The sequence below is a fragment of the Thrips palmi genome, unplaced genomic scaffold (genome assembly GCF_012932325.1).
Source record: "Thrips palmi isolate BJ-2018 unplaced genomic scaffold, TpBJ-2018v1 HiC_scaffold_17, whole genome shotgun sequence".
Classification (NCBI taxonomy): domain Eukaryota; kingdom Metazoa; phylum Arthropoda; class Insecta; order Thysanoptera; family Thripidae; genus Thrips; species Thrips palmi.
This window is the reverse complement of record NW_023144626.1, coordinates 13,268,915-13,290,628: the sequence shown is the minus strand read 5'-3', so window position 1 is coordinate 13,290,628 and position 21,714 is coordinate 13,268,915. Positions and strand designations below refer to the sequence as shown.

Sequence of the window (21,714 nt, the reverse complement as noted above, 5' to 3'; positions counted from 1 at the left end):
AAACGACACTTTAGCAGCTTACGAAACCCAGATAAACAAAAGTTAGATCGACTTATCGGAGGACATGGTCTTCTTTTAGTAAAACAAATTTGAATTGCCCAAGCTATCAAATCACCCTCAGTTCAGGCGCAAGGCCCCGGTGACCTGAAATGACCCCCTACGCACGGAATCACCCGGAAATGCCTTTCTTGAAAGGGGTCATTCTATAAACAAGGTAGGTGTACGCCAGACCGTGTCTTGTCGTAACAGGCTTCGCGATGCTGCGCCAGTTCCGATAACCGATTCCGCGTTTCCCCGTTTACACGGGGCTCTACCAGCCCGCCTTCGGCAGTTGTCACGATCAGTATCTTCGAGAAAGGAGGTCCACCGACTGAAAAGTTTTGTCCTCATTGGTACATATTGTGAATAGAAGGGTGGGCCTTAATCAGGATGGTACATCGATGAGTTTGTGTTACCACCTAATTTTTTTTTTTTGGGGTGTCGGAAGCGAGGGCCGAGGGCCCGAGGAAAGGCCGCCGGCAAGCCAAGCTGGGCCTGCCCCCTGTCGAACCCAGTTGCTGGCGAAGCAGAGCTGGCAACTCTGTTCGACGGAAGGGCGGGCCCTAGCTTGTTGATTTTGTAATCATATTTAAAATTCATTCGTTTACCTGCTTGCTTACAGTTTTTGTTTTCCTTGAAGGCCAAAACGGAGTTTTCTCCTTCTTTCGCTTCCTGGATCATTTCTATTACAAATATTAATCATACTATTTTTGTAGCCATTAAATCAATGGGCATGCCAGCTGATTCTTGTCATGATGGTCAACTTAACAGGGCCAACTGTCCAAGTTCGCGAGGGCTCACTTCGCGGTCTACGAGACGTATCAAAATCTGGAATCACATTTTTGTCCTTTCTTGGTGTTCCGTACGCAAAGCCTCCCATCGGCGAACGTCGATTCAAAGTAAGCATGACTCGCTGGAATTGCTCCTGCGGAGATCTATGACAAAAATTATTGGATGAAAATGTGAAGTGGCTTAAATCCTCCTCTCCCCCCCCCCCAAAAAAAAAATCATACACACATACCTACACCTCCTACGGTGCTCGAAACCAGCATTTTCAGACGTGCAAAGTTTGCAAACTTTAAACCGCGACATCTCCTAAATAGTTTTAGATAAAAATCTGCGCGTGGTCTCATTCCCTCCAGCGCGTCATTTTATACACGAAAAAATCATCAAATATTTTTGTTTTGCTAAGCAATAAATGGATTAGATGAAAGAACTCAAGTCTGAATTCGTGAAGAATCTGACAGAGTGGGCAGGGGGGACATTCCACGTGAAGTCAACCAGGCCTTAGCCACCATGGACTCCTATCAGGTTCTCGTTTCCAGGCTTAGTTACGCCTATGGTCCCATGCACTGTTAAAAATCAGCTCCAAAATTTTAAGGAGAAAAACCCTATAATCACGTCCATGGAGACTCCATGCATTTTCCATCTTTGTTCGGAGAGATTTTCCCAGGGCTTTAACAGATGTTCTTCAAAGCATTACTTGGGTCCTGATGGGAGGTAAAATGCATGTCTTTTTCAGATATTTCAAAGAGGGCTTCGCTGACGCATTCTTAAGTCTCAAATGGTCAAATAAGGGACAATCTCCTTCGAGCTCATTGGAGCGCCATCCTGTAGCTTTCCCTTAATATTATGAAAACTGAGGTAAACAAGTAGGGGTTTACCTTTCCCTCATTTTTTTACTGGTCGCAAACCTTTTTTCGTGTTTTCGTTATAGTGAAGCATGCATTTTTGTTCAAAATTCCAAAACTTTTCGGAGAAAGCCCAGAATTTGCATTTATGGCGAGCTCCATGCACAAGTTTCGGACAAACTCTATGATTTTTCCATTTTTGTTTTTCGGAATTTTCTGATAGTGCAGATAGTAAATGAAATTAACTACAATTTCCTATAGTCGTATTTTTCATTCTAGGGACCACATCCTCCTAATTCTTGGACTGGTGTCCGCGACGCGACAAAAGAGGGGCCCTGGTGTCCGCAAGCTTTGTGGTCGAGGATGGTTCGTTTGCCGCTCATGAATGAATATGGCCGGCTTTTCACTGATTTCGTGAGGGAACTGGTACGATGATAAGTGTGAAATGCCTAGTACAAAATTTCACGTGTGCCAAGGTAGGAAAGCGGCTCACGGGTGAATGCTGACAAAGTGACCTGAACAGTCGTCTCCGTATTGGCTCTCATGCAAGACACGAATTCTGAAAGATTGACTTGAATGGAAAGTAGAGGTAGCTCTTAAAATGTGGTTTTTTACAATATCTGGTTTTAGTTGGTTAAAGAGGGTACTTCGGAGAAAATCCAGACCGGAAGTCGGTGACAAAACGGGGGAAACAAAAGAACGTCGCGCGGCCGTGGGGACCGGAATGGGCTGAGTGGGAGTCGGTGGGAGTAGCATGCGTCCGCCGCCTTCACTGTTAAAACCTTGCGAACCGATGTATTTGTGAGCTTGCGAAGAACCGGTCTCTCTTGCTTGGAGTAATGTGGTCATGGTGTTAACTGAATCAGGTTTGACCTGAACTCTTTTCTATTAGTTAGTTTGAATTTAGCGCATGCGCACTTAGAAATTTTTGGATTTTGCTCTTAACCCAGTTATGAAAACGGGACCACCTTGCAATGCGATTAGCATTGGAATTTCCTTTTTCAAGTATTTTTTTTGTACTTGCTCTGTCTAAGTATAGCTTATTTCTTTTGCCACATGGACCTTGCACCCGCAAAGTCTCCCGATACTGCAGAAGCGATACCCGGGTTGCTTTGGGATGGAAAACTGGCAAACATTAAGATGGACGAGGATTGTCTCTCCCTTAATGTGTATACGCCTCAGGTACGACTTCAAGGATGCCACCTTCAGAAGATCTTGTCTGACCGTCGCCGGATTATATCTTGAAGGATTGTATCTTTCGGCACAGTGCCATCGTGCCACCCGTCAAAACACTACAAGATCAAATGTGTGCTTAGTACACAGCTGTGGGAGCGTACTTGCAAGCACACATCTTTAGGTGTATGCTTGCCAAGTACACATCTATAGGTGTATGCTTGGACAAGCACACAACTATAGATGTATGCTTGGCCAAGCACACATCTATAGATGTATGCTTGGCCAAGCACACAGCTGTAGGAGTATGCCTTTAAATGGGTGGGATTAAAGTGTGCTTGGCCAAGCATACACCTATAGATGTGTACTTGCCAAGCATACACCTGTAGCTGTGTGCTTGCAAGTACGCTCCCATAGCTGTGTACTAACAAGGGAACGTTTTCAGGTGTCAGGAGCCGATTGCTCCTATACTTTGGGATCTTAAAGACCATTTCAAGAAAGAATTTTCGGCACCCACAGTTCGTGCTAAGAGTCACTACAACGCCCTAAAATGAAAGTTCAAGGTCAGGGCCGGCCCGTTTTGGCCAAGCCGTCGGACGGCGGCCAGTGGCCAGTCAGTCGGGTCACGCGGCGAAAGTGCGTGTGTCACTTCGAGTTGTCACTCCTATTGTTGCTAGGCCACTAGGCCGTTGGCATTGCCACCGCGGGTTATACCGAAATCCACCCCACCACTGTTTGGTCAAACCTGAACAGTAAGGAAATCAACTTCGCAAACTGTACGATCTTGCGGAATCCCTGTTTTCCTACCCTCTTCTATCCTTTGTTTCTGTTTCTGAGGGTGGCTCACTCATCCCTGGTGCACCTTGCCTGGGTCGGCGCTTGCTCTGGCAAGCCTTTGGGGACTGTGGCGACTCCTCGGGTGTAAAGGTCAGGCGTGCCTGGCTCCAGTTGAGCCTCCAAACTTCTAGTGGGCCTCTAGCCAGCTTCTTGTGCGACTGTCGTACTTGCTCGTCTGCGCTTAGTGAGTTCCCCAATGTCGTTAAGTCTAGCGAGGGCAAGCGAGCGAGTTGCCTCTTCAGAGTCTCTCGCAATGCCAGAAGGCCGCTTCCGAGCACCGTCTCGATGACCCTCCTAGCCAGCCCCACTGAGCTTGTACGCGGGCGCGCGCTTTTGCGAGATGTCCTGGGGTATTTGTGCTCCACCCCCAAAAACAAAAACAACGAAACGAGGAAAGGATAGGCTCGGATGGTCAGAGGTTCTGCGGTGTGGCAGGGGTAATGGTGTCCCGCACGGTGCTGTGGAGACTGGGAAAATTCATAAGACCTTTTCAAACTAAAACAATTACCATGGCAAATTGTAATTTCTGCTCTTCATTTTTTTCGTCGGGAACTAAGAATCATCTGCTTTCATGGACGTTCTTTGAAGATAAATATTTTGGTCGAGTTTATGAAAATTGGTCAATTTTCAACTTTTATTTTAGGGCGTTGTAGTGACTTTCAGCACGAACTGTGGGTGCCGAAAATTCTTTTTTAAGGTGGTCTTTAAGATCCCGAAGTACGGGAGCAATCGGCTCCTGACACCTGAAAACGTTCCCTTGTAAGCGCACATTTGATCTTGTAGTGAATTGAAAGTCGCCGATAAATAGAAATCAAAACGTCGGGAAATTAAAAAATGCCCATGCACTGTTAAAAAATGGTTGTACAGGAACAATCAGATGAGTGAAAATTTAGTCGTTCCAAAACATAGAATTTCATCATGAACCAAAGCAAAACAAATGTCGTTGAGTCTAGTAAGAGACATTTTGTCGTTGAAGAACAAAATTCTTGTGATCACTCTTTACGATACAATTTGTTTGGAAACAACATCTTTTGCAATTATCTGCTCAATTAAAGCATATTATGAATGATCATCTATTTTGTTCTTCTAAGTCATAGAAAAATTACTATTGTTAAATAAAAACCATGCACAATAAATTTAGCGACATAAGTACTCTATGAATGTTGTCGCAGACATTACAAAATTTCTTTTGGACTTTCAATACTTGTCGTTGATGAGTTATTGTTGGTGCATTATTACAAGTTAGTCGTTGTGAAATTATCCCTTAGTTCCAATACAACTACAGTTTAACAAGCTATTCGTTCCACAACAAATCTTGTCGCTAAAAAAGTTAGCGATAAATGTGTCGCTAAGTTACGACAAAATTTTTAACAGTGTGCAAAAACCCATTGATTTGTGTCCCGACATCGGAACATCTTTGAAATCTATCATTAGTGAAAAGGTCGTAACACGTGGTGGTGGCCAGACTAATCCTCGCGAGTTCATGATGAAGCGCTGTTGAGCGCTCCACCCAGCAGTGGTGCGGTGGCCGAGAGGTCAAGGCACAAGACATCCAAGTTGAAGTTTCGGGTTCTATGCCGACCGCTTTCATCGGCCCGAGACGAATTCTCCTCGCCAAACTTGAAACTTCACAATATTGGTTCCGAGCATACTTTTCAGCTCCACGACTCGAAAATTGCCATTTGGCGTAGGAAAGAAGCCTTCTGATCGCCAGTGGCCAGCAAAATTTAGTGTGCCATGGCGAATGAAGTTTCATTGCCACTGGCACACAAAATTCATTAAGGGTATAACTAAGAAGGGGCGTTTCACTAGCCACAACACGAAAATTCGTGTCCAAATTTTTTACAGTATACTTTTTCTACAGTTTTTGCACAAGGAAGCTCAGATAAGGTTTTCCACAAGTGAATTAAGCCAAAGAATCCGAATCTGGGTCCGGAATTGAGATAGGACTCATACTTCAGGAGATAATGGCAAAAAACTGCCAAAAGTTGCCAAAAAAGACCCAAATCTTGGGGAAACGGCCAAAAATTCTCGTGAGAGGCTTTCCTAGTAGTCTTAACTTTAGAGAATGAGCCAAGGAATCCAATGAGCACCACCCCAAATTTTTCCGACGAGCCGTTTAGAAATGGCAGACCTTCAACGTTGAGCATTTTTTTTCCTTTCAATTTTTTAAGCTTCTTGACCCCGCAGGGTTGTATTTTCTTCTAGCATCCCATCGGTAATGTCCCCTGCCATCCAGGGTCACGTGGTACGAGCACCGCGATGCAAAAAGTAGGAATCGAATGCGCAGCACTCAGCGCCTGTGAGGATCCAGAATAGGCAGACCCGTCAAGCGGGCGCGCGAGATGGGCAGCACCGCTCCCCTCTCCTTTCTCGTGCCTCCCAGAATTTCTCGTCACTTCACTTGTTGCTGTTGTTATCACTGGGGTTGTAATTGATGGCGTTAGCTTTGGTGTCTGTGTTGGGTCGGAGCCGGGTCGGGGCCTATGGACCGGGACTTCGTCGGAGTCTAGGGAGAAGAAAAATTACGTACCTGATCGTGCTTTGGCATAAAAACAACGCTATGCACGCGAAATTCAACCGTTCCCGTGCAACCGATTCGAAAACGAACCACTGTCGATTCAAAAATTTCGAATATTCGAACCACTGTCGATTCAAAAATTTCGAATATTCGGGGTCGAAGCAAAGAGATCCGTCCCCGAACTATTCGCACATCCCTACTTGGCCGGCGACATCCTAGGAGAGGGCACATATGGTGTTTTATCGGTTCCTTGTGTGCATACTGTTGTAAACCCGAAGGTGGGAACAGGAGGCGGTTGAGATAGGATTTGGTAGGACAAGTATGGTGGTATTTCGAATCATCAAACAGTCAGCTCTCAGTCGAAGCGCGCTGCATGAATAGATATGCGAGCAGAGCCCTGGACAAGAACCTGCAGTACATTTGGCAAAACATATATCAGCCTGACATGAGTCTCCATGGTTAACAACAACATATTTGAGATGAGTTGCAGATGAAGTTGCCTTAACTTCCCATGTCTGATCTAAAACTTCAGTAACATCCTTATCACTGATCTTGAGACCTCGCTCGTACCTCTCATGGATGTGCTGAGGTAAAGCACTGAAACCATGACATGCTTCTCTGAGTCGAGTACAGTGGTCTTCCCGCATCGCGATGTTCGTACTACGTGACCCTGGATGGCAGGGGACATAACCGATGGGATGCTAGAAGAAAATACAATCCTACAGGGTCAAAAAGCTTAAAAAATTGAAAGGGAAAAAAAGGCTCAATTTTGAAAGTCTGCCATTTCTAAACGGCTCGTCGGAAAAATATAGGGTTGTGCTCATTGGATTCCTTGGCTCATTCTTTTAAGTTTCGACCACTGGGAAAGGCTCTCACGGGAATTTTTGACTGTTTCCCCAAGATTTGGGACTTTTTTTGGTAACTTTTGGCAGTTTTTTTGCCATTATCTCCTGAAGTATGAGTCCTAGCTCAATTCCGGACCCATATTCGGATTCCTTGGCTCATTTTACGTCCGGAACACCTAATCTCAGCGTCTCAGTGCAAAAACTGTAGAAACAGCAGAAAATACCCAAATTCAAGCTAAAGAAACTCAAAAATATAGAAAAACGGCTGCAGATTGGTCAATAAATTTTTGCCGGACCTGCTACTCCGGCTTTTAGCATCTCTCTAGGGTACTAAAACACCCACCAAAACTGAGCCAAATCGGAGAGGTGAAATCCAATTCTGTCACGTCTTATATATTCTTGCTCTGAACAAAAACTAGGTTGATCTGCCTGCTAAGTCCTTGCTGCCGGTCCTCGTCTTCTTCCACGGTGGTGCCTACCTTTGGGGAAGTGGCTCCAGATTGATGTATGGTCCTGACTACCTGATGGACCGCAGCGTAGTCGTCGTGGTCCCAAACTACCGCCTGGGAATTTTAGGTCAATATTGGGTCTTGGTACATGGTAAAAAAATTTCTAAAATGTACAGACAAATACAGCACGGAAGTACGGAAAAAAGGTACGGAACACGGAACGGAACGTCCGTAACTGTCCCATAACCGTAGTACGACAGGTACGGACGGTCCAGGCAAATTATTGACCAGACATGTTCCGTATTTTTTCCGTACTTTTTTCTCGCAGTGTACGGACGTCATTAATGTTCGTGAGTTTCCTGTGCCCTTTACTTCCGCGTCGGTGTATCAGGCTTCCTCGGCAGCAACACCTCCGACGCCCCGGGCAACGCGGGCCTCAAGGACCAGGTGCAGGCTCTGCGATGGGTGAAGAATAATATACGCAGTTTTGGCGGCGACCCGTCGAAAGTCACCATATATGGCGAGTCCGCGGGCAGCGCCTCAGTTCACTACCACATTCTGTCGCCTATGTCCGCTGGTAAGATGTATCAGGGATTATTTAAGTGGGGACATCACTTGAAGGGAAGACTCGTCATTCTCCGTCACAAAAAATAATCGAGTTTTGGTTTTAAATTTTTTATTTATTTTTTTATATTTTTCGTGCCAAACCCTTGAGTTGGGTGATTGGCTGGATTCTGAATTCAAAAGTTGAAGTCTCCGCCTAATTTTCAATAATAGGTCATATCATGTCAACGGTGCCCTCCGGACAAAATATGATTGCAAAATCGGATGTAGCGTCAAAAGTTTAGGGGGTGACAGTTCACCTGTGAAATGATTAAATCCAAATCAGGCACTGATCTCATCATTTTGTACTCACAAGGGACTCTGCCAAGGCAAGGAAGTGCTTCCCATGACTCACACTCTATGGTACCTTTCCCCATGAGTCGCAAGACACCATGAGAAGTTGTTCCAAAAATCACGGGGAATCGTTCCCATGGAAAGAATCGGCCCATGGCATCCCATGCACCGCCATGGCTCATGGGATGCCCCATGGTTTTTTTGGACTGGGATCGCTGTCCTTACCATCAGGCCAGTCAACTTAACTAAAAAACACTGTAAAAACCTTCGAAGTATCAAACTTTCTAAGATGCCTTAAAATGGACGGTTTTAAACAGTTAACGCTCTAAGACTTTCAAATTTCACATCCAAAGCTATGACATGTGTTAACATTTTGTTTGTCTTGCTAAGACGAATCCAAATTCTTATGCAGATTTCAATTTGGTTAATTTTAAGAAAATTATAGCGGTTACTACACTGCAAACAAGTGAATTAAATGCTGTTTCTCAGAATGCCAGAGCCATCTTGGTGCAAAGTAGCCACGGATCGCCTTCGCGGCCAACTTTTGCGGTTTGGAGCTCATTTAGTGCAAGAAAAACTACCATTTCAAGTCTCAGTTTCAGAACCATTCTTAATCATCCTGGTGATTCACGATTTGTGACAAAACTGTCTATTCTGCAGCAATTATTCAACCTTTATACAATTTCAGAAGCAAACAGCAAATTTTCGACGAAAATAAATCATTAACAGACCAAAATATGAGAAAAAACACTCAGATATGTATGGTCATGGTGCCCCACTAAAAAGTGGTCATGGCTCCCCACAATGCAGTTTACGACTCTAAGGCCCCCCGAGCAAGCAAAAAGCTACTTAGAATTAAATGTGATGTTGGATATTTTGCCGGAGAGCCGACATTTTGAGAAAAACCCAAGACATCGAACTTTTCTCCTCAAATGTGAGAGTGAGAAAAAATATCTAAGATTTGAAAAATGCCCAATTTAGCCAAAACGCTGTAACAGAAATTTTGGCGAGGTGCTATGGTCGTACCCTTGAAGCTAGAAGGTAGGGCTCTGGCTGAAAACAGTTAGAATTCTATTCTCTCGAAAGTCCGGTCGACCGGTTGCCGTCGGCAAAGTAGTTCCCGATAGCGAGGGGGGTGGTCATGGTGCCCCACCCTCCCTTACGGTGGGCGCGACGTATCATGAAGTCGAGACACTGCACGTCATGATGCATGAGCGCAGCATGGCACAGCGGTTAAGTGCGCTGCTTCACAACACGAAGATCCGAGGTTCGACTCTCCCCAAGGGCAACAAGATTTCATTGCCCGAAGGGGAAGGTAAAGGGGTAAGGATGGTCGGCAGTGGCACATTGAGGTCAAGCCAACACGCTTGCGTTCAAGTTTTAAACCAAAATTTTTAACGCTGAACATGGGACGTCCCTCGGTGGTCCGGATAGTTAAATTGTAGTCTACACAGAATTCTGTCATTATTGTGATATCTATGTTGAACAGTTACATTGTTACGGGCACTGGCAAATAAATTTTCATGACTTCATTTTGGTATGATAGGGGTATTTTTATTACAAGTCTATTTTACACATGAATATATTTCAACCTAGGATAGTTGTCATTCTGCTCACGGTAAAACCGATGTCTGGAAATTTCCAGATATTTTTTTCCCATTGTGGAAATGGCCGTTTTTTTCCAGACATTGTCTGGAAATGTCTACTTTTTCCAGATAATATCTGGAAATGGTCAAATCCCAGATATATATCTGGAAAAAAACGGCATTTCCAGATAATATCTGGAAATAGAATTTTCCAGATAATATCTGGAAATAGAATTTTCCAGATAATATCTGGAAATAGAATTTTCCAGATAATATCTGGAAACAGAATTTTCCAGATAATATCTGGAAATTTCCCAGATATTGTCTGGAAACAAAGGCCTTGACGCCGAGGTCCACGGATTTGCGACCTGGGGGTCCCCGATGGTGTCCTCGAGGTCCACAGGACACGGGGAGTCCAACGCCGAGGTCGCCGACGCTCTAGGACAAGCGGTTCCGGAGATACGAGGACGTACCACAAGGAGTCCGTCAAAGCAACTTTTTAGTTGGAGGCCAAAATCATCATCGGGCTCTGGCTGCGTTCCACTTGGGTGTCCGGGACTTTTGACTTCAGCATCGTGTTAAGGTGGTGCTAGACTACCAGGAACCCGTCAGCGGTCGTCGTCGGACCTCCGGTGCGCCCAGGATGCCGACGAACGTGGGTGCTGTGCCGCCACACGGTTCAACACCGTTGTCGCCACCACCAAGGTGGTCCCCGATGGTGTCCTTGAGGTCCCCAGGACACGGGGAGTCTAACGCCGAGGTCGCCGACGCTCTATGACTAGCGGTTCCGGAGATACGAGGATGTACCACAAAGAGTCCGCCAAAGCAACTTTTTCGTTGGAGGCCAAAATCATCATCGGCCTCTGGCTGCGTTCCACTTGGGTGTCCGGGACTTTTGACTTCAGCATCGTGTTAAGGTGGTGCTAGACTACCACGAACCCGTCAGGGGTCGCCGTCGGACCACCGGTGCGCCCAGGATGCCGACGAACGTGAGGCACGCTGGAGCGCCGTGGCGTGGCGTGCCGGGTGCCTGAACGATCGTCGCCGCCGCCGCGGCCGCTGCCGCCGGGTTCTTTGTCGCAACCGCGAGCTTGGACGACGTGGGCTGACGCCGTTGGCACCGACGCCGCCCGGCACGCCACGGCGCGCCGGTGGTCCGACGGCGACCCCTGACGGGTTCGTGGTAGTCTAGCACCACCTTAACACGATGCTGAAGTCAAAAGTCCCGGACAACCAAGTGGAACGCAGCCAGAGGCCGATGATGATTTTGGCCTCCAACTAAAAAGTTGCTTTGACGGACTCCTTGTGGTACATCCTCGTATCTCCGGAACCGCTAGTCCTAGAGCGTCGGCGACCTCGGCGTTGGACTCCCCGTGTCCTGGGGACTTCGAGGACACCATCGGGGACCACCTTGGTGGTGGCGACAACGGTGTTGAACCGTGTGGCGGCACAGCACCCACGTTCGTCGGCATCCTGGGCGCACCGGAGGTCCGACGACGACCGCTGACGGGTTCCTGGTAGTCTAGCACTACCTTAACACGATGCTGAAGTCAAAAGTCCCGGACACCCAAGTGGAACGCAGCCAGAGCCCGATGATGATTTTGGCCTCCAACTAAAAAGTTGCTTTGACGGACTCCTTGTGGTACGTCCTCGTATCTCCGGAACCGCTTGTCCTAGAGCGTCGGCGACCTCGGCGTTGGACTCCCCGTGTCCTGGGGACCTCGAGGACACCATCGGGGACCCCCAGGTCGCAAATCCGTGGACCTCGGCGTCAAGGCCTTTGTTTCCAGACATTATCTGGGAAATTTCCAGATATTATCTGGAAAATTCTATTTCCAGATAGTATCTGGAAATGCCGTTTTTTTTCAGATATATATCTGGGATTTGACCATTTCCAGATATTATCTGGAAAAAGTAGACATTTCCAGAAAATGTCTGGAAATAAACGGCCATTTCCAGACAATGTCTGGAAACGGGAAAAAATATCTGGAAATTTCCAGGCATTGGTTTCACCGTGCTTCATATGCTAATACATACAGATGAATTATTCACACAGACACTCAGATTTTGCACTATTATGCTGACTCCTTTCCACATTCTAAAATTGTAAACTTGTTGGTTTCTGACCCAAGTTGGGTAACTAAATTGAGTCAGCTCTTGACAAGGAAATGATATTTTATCCAAAGCATGTGCTTGCTGCAGTTTTAATCAACAATCACTTCAAAAAGTTACGAGATCCTCCTTTTCTTGCAGCCAATGACATTGTTAATTTTTGACATCGTTGACATTAGGTATTTAAAAATTACTATGCCATTTATCACAGTGTTAAACATTGTGTAAAAAGTGAAAAAATGAGCTCTGCGCTTCTGAAGCACACATCTAGTTGAATGAATTTATAGGCTGAGCGATAGCGAAGCCCGTTACTCCAGTGCGGTAGAAAAGTTTTGTCTGGCTGTCTGTTTGTGTGTGTGCATTACTACTCCTGAACGGCTCGGCCGATCTAGCTGAGATTTAGCAGGGTCATAAGGCATGTTCTTAGCTCGCCACACACCAAAATGAAGCTTTCTATCTCAATCCATTCGGTCATACTGGTCAATAAAACACTTCAAAAACGGCAGAAAAATGACAACTTTATAGGTACTTTCAGCTTTTTGTCAAGTTTCGAGTCGTTTCCTATGATTTGGAGGCTGCTGATGACGAAAAGAGATCTCATTCGGATCCCCGACCCACAGTTAAGTTCAATTATCGTAGCTTTTGATGAGCAAATGTTTATTTCTGAGGGAATCACGCCCATTTCTACAGTCTGTCTAGGAAAGCATAACCTGCCGTAGGCAGGCTAGCGCTGCAGGCCAAGGTAGGTGTATACGCCAGGCGTGGATTGTAGAAACTGGCGCACCATCGCGAAGCCTGTTACGACAAGACACGTTCTGGCGTACACCTACCTTGTATCGAGAATTCCGGAATCTGTTACAAATCGCCCCAGTCTCCCTTCCACTTCAAAATGTTAATGTAAGGCACTTAAGAACCAGCTATTTCAATTCTCCCAGTTCACACTGAGAATGAAAGAGTCATGATCATGACCAAAATTTTGGGCGAGGAATTCTTTACAAGGTAGGTGTACGCCAGACCGTGTCTTGTCGTAACAGGCTTCGCGATGCTGCGCCAGTTTCGACAATCCACGCCTGGCGTTTGCACCTACCTTGGCCTGCGGCGCTAGCCTGCCTTCGGCAGGCCATGGCTTGCCCATCGTCGGTAACTTCTAAATTCCGCCCCCCAGACCCCCCTTCATTCCAGATAGAGTTGCTTCATCTACAGATAAAACGATCTTGACCGTCGTTACTTTTCAACTTGACGGGGCTGGGGGGCTCCGCCTCCCAGACCCCCCTTTCTTCAAGGCAGAAGGCATTTGCCTGCAGAAAACACTATTTTTCGCCGTTTTTAGGTGTTTTTCGGCTATAAAAACTGAACTAATTGAGCTAGGATAGTGAAATCTCGCGTGTGCCGAGCCAAGGACATACCAAAAAAGTGTGCAAAATCTCAGCCAGATCGGCCGAGCCGTTCAGGAGGAGCAGTGCTGACAGACAGACAAACACACAGACAGACATACAAAACTTTTCAAACCCACCCGAGTAACGGGCTTCGCTATCGCTCAGCCAATAACTCGATCTTGATCCTTGTAACTTTTTTACTTGTCCGGACTGGGAGGCTCCGCCCCCCAGACCCCCCTTTCTTCAAGACAGAAGCAATCTGCCAACACAAAACTCGATTTTTCGCCGTTTTTTCAGTGTTTTTCGGCTATAAAAACCGAACCAGTTGGGCTAGGTTGGTGAAATTTCGCGTGTGCCGAGCCAAGGACATACCCAAAAAGTGTGCCAAATCTCACCGAGATCGGCCGAGCCGTTCAGGAGGAGTAGTGCGGACAGACACACACACACACAGACAGACAGACAGGAAAAATTTTTCAACCCCACTGGAGTAACAGGCTTCGCTATCGCTCAGCCAATCATCCAAATTTGGGTCCTCGCCCAATTTGGGTGAGGAAGGTTTCCTTACCGAAATTTGGGTCAAAATACTATGGCCAGGATTCTCTTTGAGGGGGTAACGGAGACAAATATGACAGTGGCGTTGGAAGTGGGGTGACAAGGGGGCGCTTAGCACCCGAATTTTTAGCCCGAACGAAGCGAGGGCTTTGCGCGCAACGAACGTCAAATGCTGCCTTCTTGTAACAGACTGAGCCACTGGCGCACGTTGCTGGCAGTGCCAAGCAGTGTCAAAACTGTCTAAGAATAGGCCGATTTCCTGAGAAAACTGCCATGTCATCCGAAAAATGCTGGAGCAAGTAGAGCTACTTGTAATTTTACTGATGACTACCCGCTACAACTTGCACATGTGAGCGGTCATTTAGTGCTCGGAAGTATATAAAAAAATTACCTGAGAAGCACTATGAGCCAGAAGAGACTTACCCATTTGCTGCTCTTATTTGTGCACAGTGCCCTGTGTTCCCATATTGACTTGGATGATGTAATGAATGAGTTCATTCAGCGCACAGCCGAGCGTAGAAACAGAATTGGCCTTACAAACAAACAATAAATAAATGGATGCTTGTAGCAATTGTACATGTACGCTTAAATTAATTTATTAAATGGCGTTTTTGGCTGAGCGATAGCGAAGCCTGTTACTCGGGTGCGGTTGAAAAGTTTTTCCTGTCTGTCTGTCTGTGTGTCTGTCCGCACTACTCCTCCTGAACGGCTCGGCCGATCTCGGTGAGATTTTGCACACTTCTTGGGTATGTCCTTGGCTCGGCACACGCGAAATTTCACCATCCTAGCTCAACTGGTTCAGTTTTTATAGGCGAAAAACACCTAAAAAACGGCGAAAAATAAAGATTTCTGCAGATAGACCACTTCTGTCTTGGAGAAAGGGGGGTCTGGGGGGCGGGCCCCCCAGCCTCGACAAGTTAAAAAGTGACAAGGGTCAAGATCGTGTTATCTGTAGATAAAACAACTCTATTTAAAATGCAGGGGGGTCTGGGGGGCGGAGCCCCCCAGCATTCAACAAGTTAAAAAATAACCGACCACGTACAAGCCATTGCCTGCCGCAGGCAGGCTAGCGCCGCAGGCCAAGGTAGGTACGCCAGGCGTGGATTGGAGGAACAGGCAGCGAGACATCGCGAAGCCTGTTACGACAAGACGCGGTCTGGCGTAAACCTACCTTGTTATACCTTAACACCTCCTTCTTTCATTATCCCAAATGTTGCTCCTACAAATGCAATGCCAATTTTTTAAAATTTGACACTCCCCAAATAACAAAGACCCCTGTTCAAGTTAGAGATGTGCGAACAGCCAAGATCGAATTTCAACGAACACTTCGAAAGCCGTCTATTCGAATGAACTAAACTAACAATTTTAAAGTTTTCTCGAACTAACCGAACGAACAAGATTTTTGTTCAGATCCGATCGCACGAACCTGTTAAATTAATGCTTAAAGGGTCCTTGTGTTCGTGCACGAACATTATTTGTTCATTATATCGAACAGTTCGGGGCCGAACACCGTGAGTTCAGGTTCGAACGAACCGTCCATTGTTTGTTCGAATGCGGACATGTTCGCACATCTTTAGTTCCAGTAACGTTTGGCCGATACTCCTTGGTACACTCAGAAAAGCTTGCAAAGAAAAGAACTTTGCAGTACAAAGTATTCTCCGGCATTGTATTACAAACTCCCTTGCGAACCTTTTTTCTTCGCATTGCAAAGAAATGGTTCGTAAGTTGCGAAGAAAAAAATTTGTAGCGTTGCGAAGCATTGGTTTGTAACGTTTCGGAGCATTTTCTTCGCAAGTTGCAAAGAAATACTTCGCAAAGCAAAGAAAGTAGTTTGTAAGAGAGTTTGCAATACAATGCCGGAGAATACTTTGCAAGGTTTTTTGAGTGCAATTCCTTCAAAATTTCTTCGAAAAATCTTAGAAAAGTTTCAACGGTGAAGGTCGTGGTACCTTTGGATAGTGCATCAAAACACACCAAACAACGGACTGCAGTCAAATTGAGACGACATTCTGTCCTTATGATCGTCATCAGGTCTCTTCAGTGGTGCGATAATGTCCAGTAGTACGAGCCAGTCGGGAGTGTACCAGGGGAAGCCGTGGGACATGATGCGACGAACTACCAAGCTGTTTGGTGGCCCCTCCACCGCAAGTCCCTCTCATATGGTCAACTTTTTGAGGACCATTCCGGCGTTGGTTCTAGCTGGTGGCTTCTTGGAAATTGCCACTGAGGATGTAAGCATGTCTGAAGGGTCAGCGTGTTCTGAGTTTCCTGCACTGCAAACCTAACTGTCTACTAAGGACACACTTACAAATGCATGCTTGCAAGTACACACTTACAAACGCATGCTTGACGCATGGAGTTGTACGGCGTCAAGCATGCGTTTGCAAGTGTGTACTTGCAGGCATGCATTTGTAAGTGTGTACTTGGCCAAGCATGCGTTTGTAAGTGTGTACTTGCAAGCATGCATTTATAAGTGTGTACTTAGTAGACAGTTAGGTTTGCAGTGTGTAGCGCCCGACGTTAACCGGTTGATTCCGTCGGTGCAAGAGCAAAAACGTTGGGGTCTGGCCGTGCGATTTAAGATGGATTCCCAGACTGCGATTTTGGGTTTTCCGAAACAGTACGTCAAAGAAAACGGTACACCTTAGGCGTACTATTTCATCACACTTGCAGCATGGGCTTTAGGCCCTAACCACGTAAATGCGCTTCAGATCAGGGTGACAACAGTGATTCCTTCAATGGGTCAAGCTCACCTGGGCCTCAAAGATGAGTCCATTGAACGCACCATTAGTTGGGCATGGCCCGTCATGGAGTGAAGGCGAGTGCATTGTGCGGAAGGACATCTTAATGGCCTCGACCTTGCAGGATGCTATCCGCTCAAGATGTGTATAAACGCACGAAGGCGCATCGTTTCGATACGTGTCACTTCTTTGTAGCATTGTGTCACATTTGATTGGGTGTGAAATGGCAAAAATTTAGCTTGTTCACATTCAAACGAACGTGGCACAATGGTCAAACGAACGTGACATTTTGTCACGTGCGTTTCAACGTGATGTCACGTACTTGGAATGAGTGTACAAAGCTTGCTTTGTATTACGAAGAAATGCTTGGAATAACGATGGATTTTGCTTCGGAATACGAAGCAATTCTTTGAGAAATTTACCTAACTTTCTACCGTGCAGAGTGGTAATGTTGCGCCCTGACAAGTTAATTGGTTTTCTTTAGAGGGGCCGATATAATAGCCCTGCCGCATTGTTAACTGGGTAGATTCTTGTACGGAAGTATCAGTCAAGCTTTACATTTCATTGGGTAAGTCACTGACTTTTGTAGGAGATAAAGCCGTTGGTGCCAACCCTCCCCTGTCGTGCCATTGTCGAGCCAGCCAACAGTGGGGAACCAGCGTTCCTCGCAGAGGATCCCAACGACCTCCTTGTTGCCGGCCGCTACACGAAAGTCCCCATGATCATCGGAAGCAACTTGCACGAGGGCACCCTCTTCTTTGGCCGTACGTTTCGTCAGTTTTCCTGTAAAATGTCTCATTTTTCAATTCAGTGCAGCAGGTCCCTGCCCTTGTACAGCCGTCAATAGACGTAAAAAGTAACGCCATTATGCTTCAAACAATCTTTTTTGAGCGGTCTTGCTACCGCTTCTAGCTCTGCATCCGATCCCACTCATCCCATCCATCCCATCCATCCCATCCATTCAGCGCACTCGGAGGGGACTGCATGGTCGTGTTGGTTCCGTCGTCGTCGTTCGTCGTCGTCCTGCGCCGCCACGCCGCGCCGCCGCGCCAGTCCCCACTCCTCATAGCCACCCCCTCCCTCCTTGCCCCCTCTCTGCCCGGCCTGGCCTGCCGGGCCACGGCAAGACCGCTTTGCTAAGCTTGCCTTGGCGGAACTTTTTTTAAATTTATTTTACTGCGTCTTTTGACAACGCTCTTTAAATCTGCACTGCAAACCTAGCTGTCTACTAAGTACACACTTACAAAAGCATGCTTGCAAGTACACACTTACAAACGCATGCTTGGCCAAGTACACACTTACAAATGCATGCTTTCACACAAACGCATGCTTGACGCATGGAGTTATACGGCGGCAAGCATGCGTTTGCAAGTGTGTACTTGCAAGCATGCGTTTGTAAGTGTGTACTTGCAAGCATGCATTTGTAAGTGTGTACTTAGTAGACAGTTAGGTTTGCAGTGTGTCAAGCTTTTGTCAAAATACTCGTGCAATATCCCCGTGCAGCTTAATACCGAGTAGCCCGGAGTAGCCTACACGATGTCGTGAAGTGGTCACCCCCTCGTCCATGCCACCTGGAATGAAGCTTCACACCTTGAAGGTGCGCAGTGAACACCGAGTCGGCGCTGGACGACGCGCTGCAGCAATTCTCTCGGCGCCTAGTGCCCGCCCAGTTGAACCAACTCCTCGGCGACGCGGGGCGACGCCGGGCAGGGCAGCGAATCCGGGACGTGTACCTGCAGGGCCGGCCGGTGAGCCGCCAGACGCTGCCTCAAATCGTGGAAGTATGTAAGAAGGAACCCACTGACTCCCGCGGGCAGGGCGATACCCGAACGATACGACTCTGTAAACGATATGATTGAACACTTTGCTTCTTTCCTTGTATAAAATGCCTCCGTCACTCTGAGAAAAAATGACGGTAAATCCTGGATACCTTTTTTTGCCAAACTTTACCGTACTTCAAAGACCAGTATCCACCGTACAGTCTACAGTTTTTACCGTACTTGTTTTGCAAAATATTCCCTAGTCTTTTACAGTGGCGGATCCAGAGTCGGCCCAAGGGGGGGGGGGCAAAGTAGCACTTTTTGCCTACTTACAGGGGCAAATTGTTGCTTTTTGCCTACCTTTCAGGCGGCTATCTAGGGGTCAAGGGGGGGGGCAATTGTTCTTTTGCTCTCCCCCTCCCCCGATCCGCGCTTGGTCTTTTAACAGTAGTTACCGTTCTTCCGTACAGTCCATGCCGTAGGAAGGACCAGATCTGGCCCAAGAAAGGCTGTTTCAAAGAATTGTCCAACTCAGGATCTTGATAAAAAGGGGTCGACCGACTGAAAAATTTTATTGCACCTTTCGATAGGTCTCGTCAAGACCTTTACAACGAGTGGTCGGAAGGGGGTCGTGGAGTCCGACTTCAGCAGATGTGTACATTAGGAACTTGGAAAAAGAGAGTCAGCCGACTGAACAAAATTATAGCAGTTTTTGATAGGTATTAAAAGTACGGGATTCCCTGTAAGAAGTATATGGTGAAGTCTCGAGTAATCAGTGCAGGATTGACCGTGATCTTTTCTCGCAGTGGTTAGGAGTCGTAGTTCATGAAACGCACCGTAAGGGAGGCGAACCTACCTAGTTTTCTATTGTGGTAGCTCACGTCAACTTTTAGTCGTTTCTTCCGAATTCTTCTTGAAGCAGAGAGAGAGGTAAACAGTATGCATCTTTCGTGTTCAGTCAATCAACATCACTGTCGACACGGAAAAAAGAGGAGGTGCCCTTTCTCAAATACCTTCCTTGCACTGTGGCAAAAAGGTACGGAAAATTCTGTTAATTTTATTGCCAGGATTTTCCGTAGCCCTCTTATCAATATTCTCCGTAGGGCCGTACAGTATTCTCTGTAAGTCCGCACAGTCTTCTCCGTAGGACCTGGAAGACTGTTTAGTCCTACGGAGATCAGTTAAGGTCCTACGGAGAATACTGTGCGGTCCTACGGAAAATACTGTAAGAGCCTACGGAGAATATTGATAAGGGGGCTACGGAGAATTCCCACAAGCTGCTTACAGAATTTTCCGTAGGTTTTTGCCACAGTGTGTCTTTCTCGTGTTCTCGTATGAACCATCTAAGCGGCAATATCTCTCAAATTTGAAGAAAAATGAAAACGAGCCTTGCAAAACAAGATTTTACAGCCTGTACAAGTCTGAAATTTCCAAAAGTAGCAACGTGTTAATTTTGAGTCAGGTGTTGAAGATTTGATTGACTGAATCTGAAGAATAGATAGCTTTTTTCAATGACGTGAGGAGAAATAAAAAGTTTAACTGAAGCTGACGTAATCGTCCAAAACTCAGAAACAAGGAGCCCTTAACTTAAGGAATCAATGCTACACGCTCTCAGCACGCTATTGACTTTTTGATCATTTTATCAGTACTTATGCAAATAATTTGTGCAACCATAATACGTACTTTTCCTTCCTTAAAGAAGTATTTAGGAAATATTAAATAATGTACTGAGAATTTTGTTTGGTGCATAATGTTACAAAGGAAATTAGTCATACTTACTTAAAAATACTAAGTATTATTGCTGTCTATACGAATAGAGCATTTTAGTTGTCGCCGATCGAAGAACAAGAAGAAGAACAAAACCGGAAGCCAGGAAGAAACGGAGTAGGTGTCAAACCCGGTTCCAACGAGAAATGTCGACAAATATTTTTATTTCCTGAGTCTTAAAGTGTTTGAAACAAACGAAAAGGCTTATGAAGGAGATACGCCACAGAAACCTCGGGAACTAGTCCACTCATATAAGTCTGAGAGGGTTATCTTGCCGGGGCCAGTTCCGGCTTTGTTCTTCTTGAGAAGCGGAAAAAGGGGATAAGTCGAAAAACACGATTTTTCAGGAGAGGCGAAAAACATGTTCCCGTATAATATTCTATACTTCGGGTGCGCCATCTTGTTCGCTTTGCAATGCTGATCAACATAGAAAAAGTCATTTTAACAAAGCGTTAATGGTTTTGTAGATATGTCAAGACTCTGACTTATCTCGTTTGGTCGCGCCTGTCAAAACGAGACAAGTCGACTTGTCCCACTGCCCACTCACGCACCCTACGAGTTATTTCGACTTATCTTTCCGGACCTGAGAGCACTTGGAGCTACGTCGACTTATCCACTGCGCATTCACGCGCTGAAAGAGTTAAGTCGACTTAACTCTCTGAAGCTTAAGGTTTTTAGGGACATGTCGACTTGTCCCTTGTACACTCATGCACTCTATGAGCTAAGTTGACTTATCTCTCGGGTGTTTTTCCCCGTTGGGGTTGTGTCGATTTGTCCCCTTTAGCAAATAAAATTGTTTAAAAGATTAGGAGATAAGTCGCGTGTGTTTTGGGTACGAGGAACTAGAAGCAATTCGTTAGAGGAAAACAATGCTCCTCAATTTTAGTCAAAGATTACCGTGTGTTTATTAAAATAATCATAAGTACTGCAATGCGAAAGAGTGACAGTTCACCTGCCAAAAAGAAGGAAAAAACAAGCTTAACGTGACACATTTTTGGCCCGCCCTTCTATTCAAAAAATAGGGGGAGGGCCTATGCATTTGCCTTTGTGTCTGTGTGTTGTTGTTGTTGTTGTAGTTGTTGTTGTTGTTGTTGTTGTTGGCGTCTGTGTTCAAGGAAGGAGTTGAGCTAGAGTAACCAGATTTGGAGGGTACTTCAGGAGTACCGTCCAAACAAATAATCCGGTGGTGCAAATCCCGTCCGGGTCGCACAAGGGCTGCTGCAGGTGCATCATGGTTTACATGAGCGGGAGGGGGATTTCCGCCATTATTGGTGCTAGCAGGGCACATAGGGGTATTTTTGGAATCGGGGCGACAAGACAAGATGAATGGACCTGGTCCCGACCCCATCGGCCGCTTTTACGAGTTTGCCAGATCAGGATCTTCAAAAAAGGGGGTCGACCGACTAAAAAAATTTATTGCAGATTTCG

At 46.1% G+C, this 21,714-nt stretch overlaps 1 protein-coding gene across 1 annotated transcript; it reads left to right on the top strand.

The window, feature by feature from the left end:
* Positions 1-794: 794 nt before the first annotated feature.
* On the top strand, positions 795-18,281 carry LOC117643349 (juvenile hormone esterase-like). The gene is made up of 8 exons (XM_034382193.1): positions 795-938; positions 1,950-2,096; positions 2,748-2,852; positions 7,466-7,622; positions 7,887-8,072; positions 16,050-16,249; positions 17,349-17,523; positions 18,263-18,281. The coding sequence occupies exons 1-8, from the start codon at positions 795-797 to the stop codon at positions 18,265-18,267; spliced, it is 1,119 nt and encodes a 372-aa protein (XP_034238084.1). The 3' UTR covers positions 18,268-18,281.
* Positions 18,282-21,714: the final 3,433 nt, after the last annotated feature.